The sequence below is a fragment of the Clarias gariepinus genome, chromosome 7, assembly GCF_024256425.1.
Source record: "Clarias gariepinus isolate MV-2021 ecotype Netherlands chromosome 7, CGAR_prim_01v2, whole genome shotgun sequence".
Classification (NCBI taxonomy): Eukaryota; Metazoa; Chordata; class Actinopteri; order Siluriformes; family Clariidae; genus Clarias; species Clarias gariepinus.
The window spans coordinates 10,879,464-10,894,694 of NC_071106.1; the positions used below are offsets into that span (position 1 = coordinate 10,879,464).

At 39.7% G+C, this 15,231-nt stretch overlaps 1 protein-coding gene across 4 annotated transcripts in view; it reads left to right on the forward strand.

Annotated features, from left to right (window-relative positions):
• The first annotated feature begins 653 nt into the window (after positions 1-653).
• The window catches only part of fli1 (Fli-1 proto-oncogene, ETS transcription factor), a 30,013-nt gene continuing 15,435 nt past the window's right edge, over positions 654-15,231 (forward strand). For 2 of the 4 annotated variants that reach the window (XM_053500087.1, XM_053500089.1), the window contains exons 1-5: positions 654-767; positions 3,124-3,211; positions 12,220-12,431; positions 12,631-12,782; positions 13,444-13,647. In XM_053500087.1, coding sequence (XP_053356062.1) covers positions 3,167-3,211; positions 12,220-12,431; positions 12,631-12,782; positions 13,444-13,647 — 613 coding nt within the window. In that variant the 5' untranslated portion in view covers positions 654-767; positions 3,124-3,166. Of the gene's footprint in view, positions 768-3,123; positions 3,212-7,790; positions 7,979-8,481; positions 8,683-12,219; positions 12,432-12,630; positions 12,783-13,443; positions 13,648-15,231 lie in introns of those variants that run through there. The other 2 variants (XM_053500090.1, XM_053500088.1) reach the window with 2 other exon arrangements.

Sequence of the window (15,231 nt, forward strand, 5' to 3'; positions counted from 1 at the left end):
GGTATCATAAAGCTCAGCCCTGCGTAAAGGGCCCCGCACGGTTTGGGGTTTTAGGGTTTCGCTTGGAGGGTATATGACCCTGTATAGGAAATGGAGTCAGTGAAGTAGACAGAGTCCCAATCCACACAGGAAAGAGACTAGTTTTAGCTGAATGTCCCAAAAGGACAGGAAAGGAAGCAATAGAGTTCATTAACCACTTAAGACAGGTAATAGGGCATCTGAATAAAAAAAAAATTAAATAAAAATCACTTTTTTTTCATGGAAATAAAGGTACCAGACTATACTTTACCTAATCATCTGGGGATTCAAGTTTCTTTGACCAGGGAAAGTGTGGTGTTTTGAAATGCTTTTGAGGTACACAATATGTTTTAGGTAGGTGTATGAAGATGCATGTAGAAAAGCACATTTTGTACTGTACTGTTATTACGCCAAGCATGGAGTTATAATAATTGAAATTAAAATTCAAACTTCACTAAACTTGAGTCTGATCCTAAAAATAAAGTTTTTATGGTGCTGTTCCAATCGCACTCCGAACTCCCTTCCCTTTTTCACGGTTCAGCGGTCTGCGGCTCGAGGGGTGCGCGCGTGCCCCTCTCCTCGGCCCTGATTGGTCAGCAGCGCGCACGAGCCTCTCCATTCATACGCGCGCTTCTGTTCACGCGCCTCATCACATGTAACTACTGTCATCAATGGCAACGGCGCTCGCGCAGAAAGGACTAATTATTTTCCGTTTGGAGGATAATTAAAGCGAGTCATCAGACTTAACGGTGAGTAGAGAGACAAACGCGTCATGTAGTGCATTGTTGATTGACACAGACGGGGAGACAGTGTGGAGTCCTAGAACTGAAAAACGACTGAATATAAGTTCATATCGGATGCAATGCGTTTATAAATTGCGCACGTGGATGCGCTGACGGAGGCGCGAGGAGAAGATCAGGAGTGTGTGTGTGTGTGTGTGTGTTACGCTATGAGACTCGCAGCTTGTGCAGAGAAGGAGAAAATCGCTGGAGTAACAGTGTAACAGTCGTGCCGAGTCTCGAGTAGCGTAATTGGCTGCAGATGCGGAATTCACTGCTCGTTTAGGAATGAGAGAAACGCATTTGGGAGAGTTTATGAGTCGAGCCCGAGGTCCTGTGCAGGAATAAACCGAGAAAAAGAGAGAGAGAGAGAGAGAGAGAGAGCATTAGAAGGCTTTCGGGTTATCCTGCACACAGGTACAGAGGGGCGCGCGCTGAGGTAGCTATCAGAGTCCCGTCACCTTATTGTTTTTGTTTGTTTGTTTGTTTAAAATAATTTCTCAGTGACTCGGTTGTAGTGAAACCTTAAGATCTTCTTAAACACTGCCCTATTTACCTCTGTCAGAAAAACTTTTCTCCTCACATTGAGGCGTCATTTCGTGAAAAATAAGATGTTAGAGTTTGTCATTGCAAAAGAAGATAATTATCTATCTATCTATCTATCTATCACATGTTTATTTGTTTGCTTGCTATTTTGTTTAACTATCTAAAAAATGTGTTTTTATTTGTTTCTTTCTTGTTTTTTACCTTTGATTAAGTTTTAATGTTTTGTTTGATTCTATCTATCTATCTATCTATCTATCTATCTATCTATCTATCTATTTTTTGCATATTTGTTTGTTTGCTTTTTTCATAAACTAACAAAAAGTCTTTTTTGTTTGTTTTGTTTACTGTATTTCTACTTCACGATTAAGTTTTCATGTTTTATCTATCTATCTATCTATCTATCTATCTATCTATTTATCTATCTATCTATCTATCTATCCATTTTTTTCTTTTACATGTTTGTTTGTTCATTTGCATGTTGTTTAACTGTTTTTGCTTTTTCATGGAAGTTAACTAACTAAATAGTTTATGTTTGTTTGTTTGTTTATTTGTTTTGTTCACTTTCCCACTGTTAAACAAATAGACTTCCTTTATTTATTTATTTATTTATTTATTTATTTATTGTTCTGAACTCCCTTCTTCAGAACTTAGGGCTAGGCTATATTTAGAAGGGTTTGCACGAGTCTTTAATTTCTCCACATTATTTCCACATACGTACTTGCTTTCACAGTCATCATTCCCATTAGAAACACTCCCCTCAATCTCTTAACTAAACCCTGCTACTTAATGCATCCAACTCGTCCTGCGTGTAACGTCTAGCGGTTGCTGCTTGTGTTGTTGATGTATAGCATATCCTTTAAAATAAAGTTCAGACAGTGTCATTGTGAGGACAGTTTCCTGTTGTTTGTGTTGTGCTCTTGTACTGATGCAGTTGCTTTAATAGCACTATAGTGGCTGTAATTGCGCACTGAACGGAACGCAGAAGCCACCGGCCCTGAGCTGCCCTTTCACCCGGGACTTTGTAAGCTGCACTTATTAGAGAGAAAAGTGTTTCAGCATGTGCAGGAGGAAGGCCATGGAAGGCAGGGCCTCTCTTTTTTGCCATCTGACTTTTTCATTGAAATGAGAAAGTATATATCATGACTGGAGTTCTGATTAATACTAATAAATAATAATAATAATAATAATAATAATAATAATAATAAAAATAATAATAATTTGCTCAAATATGAGCCCACTTTCTTAAAATAAAATATTTAAGTGACTTTTTCAATTGTGAACAGAAAAGAGCACAAGAAGCACAGAAGTTTTTGTGCATTTTATTGCCAGAAAAGAACAGGAAAAAAACATTTCATTTTAAGCCCCTCAATGAGGAGATAGGCAGAATGATTTAAGTGGAGAAGAAATAAACGAATACATAGTTAAGTCTAGAAGCATTCAATGTGTGCAAGTCAGATTCTGTTAAATGTATGGCAAAAAGGGAAATAATAATAATAATAATAATAATAATAATAATAATTATTATTATTATTATTATTAGTGTCATGTGACTCACGTCCCACATATTCTAAATGTTAATGATTAAGAAAGAGTTGTGATGTTATATGCTCTATCTTTGTATTCTATGTAATTAAGTACACTACATACAATATATGACTAGATACGTGTAGGGTTCTTAATTACATACTCTAATGTATTGCCTACATTTCAACAAAATGCTATTAGCACGTTATTATTATTATTATTATTATTATTATTATTATTATTATTATTTCCACAGGGGCTGTGAAGAGGGGAGTCACCCATTTTTGGCCCTTTGTCCAATGACAATGTTTCAGACTGTCCCTGACACTTCGTCATACGTCAAGGTAAGACATCATTGTAGTCACAGAGCCTAATTAAAGCCTTGGACTCTATCCAAAAAAATATCAGCTCCACCTGTACACCAGTGTTCTAGTGCAGCACATCTCTTCTTTCTTGACACCAAAGGAAGGTTTGTGATTGCATTGACTAAAAGAGAAAGAGGTCTGACCTATTCTTAGGTCATTTCATGTAATGTTATTTCATTTGACAGACTGTGGGTTTTCACTTTCCTGTTCTTCTGAAGATGCAAGCATTAGCAATGGAACACATCTGGCTGTCACATTGCAAAAGCTTGAAACGTTGATGAAATGACAGCTCTGTATGTAGAAAGCAAGTGCAAAGATGAACTTGGCCTGATGTTTAGATCAGAAATGTAGCAGGTTCTTTTTGGAAGCGCCACTGTTTACACTTCACGAAGATCTGGTTTTTTTGTTGAGTAAAGCCATTGTATAGCCTGTAGCCTATAGCTAATAACATGAGTATTTGGTCAATGCATTCCTGAAAGGTTCCTGTCATTGTTGCTCATTCCCTTAGGTTCAAAAAGGCGCAGTTCCATTTTAAAAGCTGTATTTATGACAGAAGTAGCACTACACTATGCAATAAGCCTCATATATCAAAAAAGCTCTGGGCGCTCACGTGCGCCATGAAAATGAAATATCAGGCCTGGCAAAGTCATTCATTATATCTTTACAATCAGCATACTTTCCAGGGCCCACTTGTTATGGTACGGAGACTTATTGCCCCCTTTGCATAAGGGATCTTTTCATGCAGACGCCGCGTTTGTGTTGCTCCGTTTCACAGTGTGCAAAAGGCCACGAACAGTCTGCTATTTGTTTGAGAAATTGAAATGTTGGAGGAAAATTTTTACTTTCTTAATCCAGCTTTCCCCCATTCGGACTTAATAACAAAATAGCAATGAAGGAAGGGCCTGGATAAACATTAGCTAATCGGGTGCCATTAGATCAGATCTTTTGAAGCAGAACCGAGCTGTGAATATAGATGCATAGAGACAGTTTATGCACTTAAAAGCAGTTGAGTGAAATAAACAGAAGGTAATCACGTCTAATCCATTTGGCACATCTCCATTCTTAGTAAAAAAAAAAAAAAAAAAAATGTACATAATAAATTAAAAGGGATAAAAACTGGACTGGATAATTTGACCAAAATATTTTACACTGAATTATTTAATTAGAGAGATTCTTATTAACACCCCCCCTTCCCCCCGCCCTGGCCTCCCTCCCAAAACAATATTATAATAAAAAAAATATATATTTGTTAAACTTTCATAATTTATTGACATTTGCAGACCCAACTTAAATAAAAATTAACCGATTTGTTTTAGAGCACTATAGAAATGCAACATTTTGTTGAAGTTTGCATATCACCCTTAAAAATGCTGTTTTTGGTAAACTCAGAGTGCTTTCCTGGTGCATTACACTGCTGAAGCCTGAGCTATAAGTGAGTACAGCAGGCCTGCACCGAGGCGAATGTGGCCCAGGCGCGGTTGAAGAGCAGTGTTAGAGAAATATTCGTCTCCATTCGACCGAAGCCACTGCGTAGCTGCGGTTTTGTTTGGTTAAGGCCAGGCGAGACTCGAGCTTTCCAATAAAAATAAATCTCAAATTAATTATAGCCCCGAGCAAGCGGGCCAGACAGTTTGCGCTTATGTGCAGCAGTCTGAACTCTCTCTCTCTCTCTCTCTCTCTCTCTCTCTCTCTCTTTCCCTCTCTCTATCTTTGCGTGAGACTGGAAGTTTGAAGCCTAATGAACAATCTGAGAAACACGATCTTCAGGGGCAGCGACACGGTTAAGATAATATAGTTAAAACGTTTGTCACAAAAACCTTAATTCAGGGTCTCTCTCTCTCTCTCTGCAGAAAGAGTAAGGCAGTAGAAACACAGTTTGTAATTACCCTAAATAAATAGGTAAGGAAAAAACACCTGGGGATGTGCTATTATAAGAAAATAATCAATCTCTCTAATACTACAGTGATTTGGGAACAATTTTATTTTCTTTATTAATAAACAGAATGTCATAAGTTTTATCTATTTATCGTCACAGATAATGTTTTGGAATGTCTGGGAGACAAGTTAGTTACTGTTATCATTATATTATAGCAGCTATAAACAGTCCTTCCTTTTCCAGCTTGTCACTTAGAAAATGGAAAGTTCTTTGTTCTGGAGAATTGTTGGAAAATTGTTAAAAAATACCAAAACTGGAGACTCCTTCCATAAATGTACAAACACTTCCATGCACGGTGACATTATTAAACTAATAAAATATACCTTTATCTGTTAAATATTAGCATGTTTGTCATTTTTCAAATAAATTTTATGTGTGGAGGATCTGCCATTTTGTTGCTGTAGAATGAGTGTTAATATATAAACCTGTGTTTTGAGTAACAAATGGAACTGATGTCAAAGCTGCTGTAAGAGGAGATTAATCAAAACTTTTTAATAATCAGAATAGAAAATTCCAGTATTTATTACACTTGTAGAGTGTAGACATGCACTGGCATATGTAATTGATAAATTAATTGATTAAGAAGAACATAAAGCAAATGTATTTATACGATTATATAATTGGTGTAGGCTTTAAAGGAAAGCAGATAGTTTGTTATACAGATGTTTATGCTCATGCTGTGTCACTCAAGGTTGTGTGCTCAGTGCTTGTGGGTATCTAGCAGTAACCATTTCCAAACGTCACCCCCGATCGAAGAATCCTTCCCACTTCAGTGCTTTTCCAATGGTGTAGCACATCCCAGTTCTCCCCACAGTTTGTGGTTGAAGGGAATGACTGGCTGTCAGGCTGGGACTCTGTGCCAGATGTTTTGCTCCTTGCTATGTAACTGGTCATGCATCTGTTTACTGGCCCACAAGACATGTTTGTTACCGCTCGGCAAGTGGCATGCTGGGAGCCATGCCCTACAAAGATCAGGATTTATGACTGAACTACATAAATGTGATTATGCTTGAAATCCAACCATCTAAATTTAAAGTCCTAAATTGAGTCACTCACTAAGTATTTTAAACAAAGGTGAAATAATACAACATCCACAGTTTTATTTTTTATTTTTCACCTCAGTGGAGGATTATGTTTCGTGTTCATTCCCACATAAAATAGATTGCATTGTTGTTCATGCAGTGATATTTATATGTAAATTAGCTTTTTGCATGTAAAGTACAATCTAAACTGTATATATACTTTTTTTCTGTAACCGGTGAGTGAGTGGTTGCTTAAGGTATCTTTGTTTTAATAAATTACATTTTCACTTATAGGAAAAAAAAGTTACCAAACTGTACATTTCCATGTTGTTCATTTGGTTTCATCAAAAGTATACCTTTTGCTTCTTGGTGCACAAAGTGAACTTTTAAAGTTTTGGGTAAATACAGTTTATACATTTATATACCTTATATCTTTTTTAAAATTACATTATTTTTATATTTCCATGTGGAGGAAAAAAAAAACATACCGGAAAAGTAAAGGTAGTTCCCATTTTTTTTCTTTCTTTGTTTTCTGAAAGTGAATAGTGGGACATTCCTAGTATACTTTGGTGTTCTTTTATTAAAGACCATCTGGCAGAACCTTGTTTGTAAGCTCAGATATAATTTTGTTTTAATTAAAAGGTCACTGAACACTGCACAGATGCATGTGTCATTTATCTGATACTCTGATAAGTGACAGTCTTTATCCTGACTACCAAAATCTATCACAATTATGTACTATCTATCACAATCAAAGTGAAATGACTTGGGGGTGGGGGGGGGGGGGTTATAGGTTTTACTGGCTGTACCCCAACTGAAACTGACATTTGCCAAAAAGAGATGGGTCTGGATAAAAGGGGGAAGAAGGGTGGATTATCTGAAGAAAACTAAAAACAGTGCTGTTTTGTTCACTGAGACCATTGTAGGCGCCTTGACTCTAAATGGTTAAACAAGGTGTCTCCCTTAATTAGGGCGAGCTGCACAGGCCCCAAGGCAGGGGGAAGCCTTGACCCCTAGCAGGATCCAGATGTGCTGGTCTCTAGGGGAGCTCTCTCTTTCCCCCGCAGACCCCCAAGTCGTGAGCAGACAGGCCATTCAACTCAGACTCAGGCTTGCTCCCTCGGGCACGGTGGTTGGTTGGGGGTTTGAGGTGTGTGTGTGTGTGTGTGTGTGTGTGTGCTTGGGGGCGGCGGATTCTGGAGGTTCGGGGTCTGGTCACGATCTGCGACTGTGTCTTAAATCTGATTGGTAATAAATTGGTGTAATTGATGAAAAGAAAGCACAAGAAAAAAAGAGAATGCACGTGTACGTGCGTCTGAGGGGGTGCTTTGAAAGGAATATAAGCATTATAACATTGATTTGAGAACATATTGAATTATTCACTTTTAATTTTATTTAGCTGTTGCCTTTAACCTCTAAAATGAGGTGACTAAAAAAAAAAAAAAAAAACTGTAGACTACAATATTTAAACCATATGCTGCAAACACTATAACCGTGTCAGAAAGGGAAATAAACCTGGTAGCCTGTCAGTCATCATGCGTATGCGTGTGCGTATGCGTCTGCAGGACGTGTGGAAATACGCAGTTGCAGTTGCATTTGCAGTCGCCTCCGCGCGCACGTGCAGCGCAGACCGCAGCGGTGTCGGGTCCGAGCACCGCGCGCCGCCACTGCTGCTTTCAGGATTTCTCTAAAAAAAAAAAACCTCTAAACATCTCTGGACATCTCCGGGATATACGGTGCCCTATACTCTGTGCATTGAGGGAAGCGAGCGTTGCTGCGCGGGCGCAGGTAGTCACTTAAAAACAAAAAAATCTTTTTTGGGGGGCAAAGGAGGTGGATATCTGCGCAGAGAAAAATAGTGAAGGATCAGACTGATTCTAGAATCGCATGCAGTGTGGATTGCTGGTATATCGAGTTGGCATAATGAGTTCTGTGCATCAAAGAACCTTTTTGGATGGGAAGATTTTTCTTTTTAACTCTCCAGGGCTTCTCCTAAAGCACACCGTTCCGTAGGGTATATATATGTATGTAAGGTTTGGTGTTATTGCAATAACACATTTTTTTTCCCACTGAGACTAGTGTGTTGCTTAAAATGCGTCAGACGAATAAAGAAAGAGCTGGCGTCCATCCTGTAAATATTTCCCAGCCAAAAACATCTCTTTTTTTTGCAGAGGAAAGAAACTCTATTGTCTTCGCGTCTTATCTCCTCGGGACAAATATCCTGCTTTTCGGGGCTACGATGAAGGCAGGGCTAGCAATGACACACACTCACACGCGCGCGCGCACACTCACACACACACACGCACACGGCTTCCCTTCTCGAGCGCGAGAGTGACTTCATTTCCCAAATGTAGAGGGGGGAAAAGCATAACCCCATCGGGTTGAAGTGTCTCTGCCGCGTACCGGGGCTTGGAAGTCGTTCAGGCGCGTGTCATGTGCGGGATATCGTCGGGTTCGACCGGTCTTTCCACAAAATGGACGGAACTATTAAGGTAAGGCCGGAGGATGGGTCGGGTTCGTGTACGCGGACTGCGCCGGACTGCGCGCTCTTCTTTCGGCTCGCCAAAACTTCTGCGTAAAACCGCGTCCGATCGCAGGCGGCCAGATTTCCTACGGGTTTTTTTTTTTTTTCTTCCTCCGGGTTTCCTTTTCCTTTTCGCCAAAACGTTGTTCGAGAAGGAAAGAGGACGATACGCGACTTTCAGATGGAATCCACAAGCACACGCAAAAAGAAAGTGTACACAGACGCGCGCCTGGGATTAAGGAATAAGTCGCATTCTGGATGACTGCTTTTTATTTGTTTGTTTGCTTGTTTAAAAGAATACATTATTATCCTGATACATCTTGGACTCGCATTATGCAGTGGTGTTTAATTGGCTGATGAGGTTGCGTGGAGGTTTTGTGGAATTGCGCCGCTAGTGTTTTCTATAAATCATATAACGGAGGTTCCATATGTGGCGCAGAGCCCGGGCTCCTCAAACAACCAGGCCACCCAGTACAGCAGCGCAACAGATGGTTTTAATTGATATTGGTAGGCTATTAATTGGAGAAACTCAAGACTGCTTTCTTTCTTGACCGTGTTGTTGTTTTTTATAATTAAAAAAAAGTTAATACATAGACACCTTCATTGGTGACAGTAAGCCGAAGAGAAGGTGAGAAAAGAAAAGAAAAGAAAAAACAACAACCACTGACGCTGTTCTAACATTTCTTGTATTCACTAAATGCACTCAAATAATCGAATGATTTCTTACATGTTATTCACGATAAGCTATTAAGATAAGTTTATTATTATTATTATTATTATTATTATTATTATTATTATTCAGGTTATTTCAAAACAAAGCCCTGCTGAATAAAACGAAAACAGTGTTAATTAACTGGATTTAACCATATTCAGTTTTCAATTAAAAAGGGAATACATTTAGGGAAGTCTTTCTATGTGTGTTGTCTGATTTCCCACCTTTGTGGTCATATTAGTGTTTTCTGGGTGTGGTGAGTGTGTGTTTGAAGGGTCTTTGAATATCCTGAGATTTTATCTTTAATATTTTGTCTCGAGTTGTAAATTTTCATGTGACATGGAGGAAGGTTTATGTCTAGATTTTCTAATATAAAAATTGACAAAATTATTATTAGCCTATTATTATTGTTGTTGTTGTTGTTGTTGTTGTCATTGTTAATAACATTTAAGTAATTAAACTTAAATATATCTTTACCATATTTGCCGCATAACTAGAGCACCATTTTTAATTAAGTATTAATTGTAGGCCCATAGGCATGCTCGTGTAGTGGTTAGCACTGTCGTCTTGCACCTCCATTGTACGGGTTCGATTCCCGGCCGGGCTCGATTCCCGTCTCTGTATGTATGGGGTTTGCATCTTCTTCCTGTGCTTGGTGGGTTTCCTCCGGGTACACCGGTTTCCTCCCACAGTACAAAGACATGCAGGTTAGGCTAATTGGTGTTTCCAAAATGCCCGTAGTGTGTGAATGAGTGTGTGTATGTGTGTGTGCCCTGCGATAAATTGGCGCTAAGTCTCCTGGAATAGGCTCCAGGTCCCCACAACCCTGAATACAGGATAAAGTGGTATAGAAGATGAGTGAGATGAGTGTAGGCCCATACAGCATTACCCACCATAAGGGGGGGGGGGGTGTCTCTACCACTGGGGGTTTCCTGTTCTACACAATCTGGTTTCCTGTCAGGTTTCCTTTTCCTCCTTAAACAAAGGACTGGAACGAACTCTGTATCACCACCTTGCATAGCTCAGAATGGGAACTAGCCCATCCCAGCATAATGTCATGATGCATCTGGCTAAGTCCAGACATACCCCACACTTAAGCTCTCCTTCGACACAGGAATTACCCAGACTGTCAGTCTTGGGTGAAAATTCGAACCTGGCCTTTCTTCCTGTCTGAGCCTCCAGTTGTGAAAAGAAATGCTGTGGGTGCTCCCGGCAGTCAGATTCTGAAGCACAGGCCTGCGGTTCTGCGTGGATGAATCGGGCTATGTAGGCATAGCTAATTTATGGTCTGGAGAAAATACCACTTTTGTGAGCGTTTTAACCCCGTTGTAATAAAAGCCTTGGTTCCATGCCCCAGCCTTGCTGAGATCACCCGTCTGTATAAATGTAGGAATGCTGCCTTTTGCCAACAGTACATTGTGCATGTGTAGTGTCTATGTGTGTGTGTGGAATTAGATTTTCCTATTTTTAAAACCCCTCTGTAATCTTAGGAAAGCCTGACTGCCAATCATGAATTATATGGTGCAGTCTGATATGTCTCAGCGTAAGTAGTGCACAGCAGTCAGAATGGTCCTTATCTGGCACCATCGTGGCATTCTTTCACTGTGTCATACTTATCCTTTACCAGCGCCACTGCTGTGTGTCCCTCTGATAGTGTCCACAGATGCTGTGTTGGCTCTGCCAGTCAAAATTATGGCGCCTGTCAAGAAGCTGAAAAAGCGAAAAAAGAGGGTTTCTGAATACATACTGGGTGATTATGTGAGAAGGCTGCTCTGAAGTGATGGCAGCAGGCTGTTTTAACCTGGAGACTCTGGGTTGGTTAGATTAGGATTAGGTCGTTTTACTCTGGCATGGATGCATTCAACTAAATCCAAAGAAAGCAGCCTGAAAGCAAATATATCATGCAAAGGTTTAAAATAATATTGGATTGACGTCATCGTCATGAGGGTTGAGTCGTGCTGTCATGCATAATCATTATTTGGAAGATCGGGAACGTATAGATTATTTGTAGTCCCTCATTTAGTTTTCTTATAACATACAGTGAGTAAGTATGTGTACAGTGCCAAGGCGCAGCATTAACAGGTGCAGGTCTTGGCAAGTGTTTGAATGGAGCTAAAGGAAATCTGTTCTATTGTGTTGGCTTACACAGGAACAAAGTTTAGAAAAAGGAAAATAGAAAAAAAAAAGCAAGGGAATAGAGGGGGAGTCATTGAAAGATGTGAATGAAACACGAACACTCTTGTATGACTGAATAAAAAGGGTTATTAGCAATAATGTTAAAGGGTAGAATAAAAGCACTATGAGCACCCTCTCATGTAGACACTGTGAGACTATGTAAAGGCATGTCTACTTGGTTTGTTTTTTTTAATAAAGCTACATCACCCCAGCTGAGCTCCTGCAACGAGGTCAAACATAGAAGCGACCTCAGACTAGTTACTGCGGATCTGTTTTGACTTTACAACCTGCTTGTGTTTCAGTCATGAACAGGACAAAGAGGCAAGATTACCTTCTGTAACCGATGTTGCTTTCCCAGTTTTTTAAATCCCGCTTTCATCTAAGCATTCTGCAAAATCTGTAACTGAGCATGTTCCAAATGTTACTTAATAAAAGTGTTGAAACATTCTGGAGAAATTATTAACTCGCTCATAAGTAATCATCTCGCTCAGGAATATTGAAATTATTCTTCTACATCCTGCAGCAACAAAAGGCATCTGTGTGTTTGATGTATGTTTAACTATTTTCATGAAACGATTAAATGCAATTCGTGATTCACCTACGGCTTTCTGCCTCCAGGAGGCGCTATCAGTGGTGAGTGAAGACCAGTCTCTGTTCGAGCCTCCCTACGCTGCTGCCGCCCCGCTTCCTAAAACAGACATGACAGCATCCAGCACACAGGATTACGGACAGCAACATAAGATCAATCCCATCCCGCCTCAGCAGGAGTGGATCAATCAACCCGCCCGCATTAGCGTGAAACGTGAATACGACCACCTCAACGGAACCAGGTACTGTCACAGTCATTCATACAATACATTTATTGGCACCGTTGATTAAAACAAGATTAAGCATAATAATGATTTTGCAAACGCAAAGAAACTGCAACAAGAATTAATTGCCCTGTAGTGGTAATTTATATCCAGTAAGCACTTAAGTAACTTAACTTACGAAAATATCCTTCTCTAATCAAGTAATGTCATATTCCAGAGAATCCCCAGTGGACTGCAGCGTGGGGAAATGCAATAAGCTGGTAAGCAGCTCAGACACGTCACAGATGGGTTACGGAGGCTACATGGATGAGAAGAGTGCCCCACCACCGAACATGACCACAAACGAGAGGAGAGTCATCGTCCCGGCAGGTACGGTACCAAAGAGTCACAGAACGCATGCCTGGATTTCAGGGCTTTTTTCAAAGGCTGCAGAGAATATGCAGGGTTTATACAGTATAGTGTTCTCGGGATGATAATAATGATCTTATTCTGAGGTTAAAGCATGAATCAGCACTTCATGGTGCTGGGTGATAAACCCTTGAGTACGTGCATGCTGTCATACGACTATGGCTGAAGACCAGGCTCGCAAATTCATACATTTATCTTCAGTAACTGCTTAGGAAATACTGCTCAATGCTGCAGTTAAGCAACAATAACGGATCAGGTCGATATTTAAAGTCAGCTGTATTGAAAGTATTTGTTTTCACAGAACCCTAAACATAGAATTTTAACTTTTGTACAAGTCACCGAAATTAGTATAAATGAATGGCTTTGAGGTGGTGGAAGAGAAGATGTAATTAAAAGATGGCAGAAATGGATTTTACTGATGCTTCCTACTTTGTCACTGTTTTCTGGATGGGAAGGAATCCTCCCTGTCAATCAAAGTGACACTAGTTAACCTGACTTAGCATGAGTGTAAATGTGCACTTTTCCTGGTTGCTAGCTCTAGCTTATGGGTTTAATTTTAGAGAGAAAAAAAGGATAAAATATACAGCAGTGATTTTCAACCTGTCCTCATTTTTTTCCCCAGATCCTTCTCTGTGGTCCCCCGATCATGTACGGCAGTGGCTCGACTGGGCTGTAAAAGAGTATGGCCTCCTGGAAATCGACACGGCCATGTTCCAAAACACGGACGGCAAGGAACTGTGTAAGATGAGCAAAGAGGATTTCCTGAGACTCACCACTGTCTACAATGCCGAAGTCCTGCTCTCACATCTTAATTACCTCAGGGAAAGTAAGTGTGTCTCTGCTACTTTGTGATTAATAGTTTCTACCTGTAGATACATTTCACTCCATGCCTGGTTTTCCAAATTCAATTTCATTTATAAAGCACTGTTGTCAAAAAGAAGCTTGAGAGAAAACTGGATATATATTTAATGAGCAGAGGTGACAGTGTCAAGGACGATCCCCTTGAGATAACATGAGGAAAAACCTTAAAGCTCAAAAGGAAACCCATAAATCATTCCAACATTCGGGTGGAGAAGGGTAAAGTCAAACAGAGCTGAGTGTGTTGAGCTGATTGTTGTGGAGGACATTATAAAAGGAAATTCTTTATAATTATAGTTGAAGTTTTTAGGAACTCTCATACGTAAATACTTGTATTTTAATTTTATTATTATTTATATTCTTTATATCACTCTGGTCCTTTTCATGGATCTTGTTTGGAAAGGAAATACCACGAAACACCAAGGAATACAGCTTAGGTTATCCAGTTCAACATATTGGGCATTAGCTGATATGCTGTAATTTCTGAGCGAGTGTGACAGGGCTTGTGGTCAGATATAATGCCTGCCATGTGAAATCGCTAACCACTTGAAATACAATAGAAGCCTGAACATTAAAGCGCCGCTTTGAACTCAGGAACACATCGCTAGAGATGTCTAATAGAAAACAGCACTGATAGAAAAGAAAAGAAAATCTAATGCTGATATCAAATGTCCTGGTTCAATGAAGCTCATATTTCTGCCAGAATAGAGGCTAAATAATTGTTTGGCTTGTGGAAAGAGCATAGACACTGATGTCAATTTACAATACTGTCACCTGCTAAATCGTTTTCCCAGAGTCAAATGATTACAAATAGTCCCAGGAGACATTTAAAGCAAAGCAAGTAAGAATTAATGGGGTGTTGAGAAACCAAGCTACATAAGTAATAAAGTTATAATTGTACAATGTTTGGCAGTGATTTGAGTTCTTGGATGAAGGAATAGCAATAAACAAAATTTGGCCAGAATAATTGTGTTTCCGAACATGGTTTCTCAATTGCTGTCTTAAAAGAATGTCATATTTTAGGGCTAGGGGTGAAGTTTATTCCCACCTTCGAGTCTTTGTGTAAGGAGTTATATGAATGTTCTCCCCGTGCTTGGTGGGTTTCCTTAGGTGCCTCATTTTTCTTCCACAGTCCAAAGACATGCAGATTAGGCTAAATAGCATTTGCAAATTTCCCGTAGTGAGTGAGGGCATGTGTGAGCGTGTGTGCCCTGCAATAAGCTAGCACAAGCACATGTCCAGGGTGTACGCTGCCCTGCGCCCCAAGTCCCCTGGGATAGGTTTCAGGCTTCCTGCTACCCTGTACAGGAGTTTTTAGCTGTATCTTTTTTTTAAGGCATGGATGAATTTCTTTTCTACAAGATAAGGCATACTGTGGCAATTTGAATTAGTGCCAGAACATGGCAACCACAAATTTAAACTATACACAGGTTTTCTCTGATTAATCTAAACCGCAGTGTAGTGGAATCAGACATAAAAGACAGATTTAGCACGTTAGACCATGTAGTTAGAGCGCCATTCTTCCATTTAATAGTTTTCAGCCTAGTGGCCA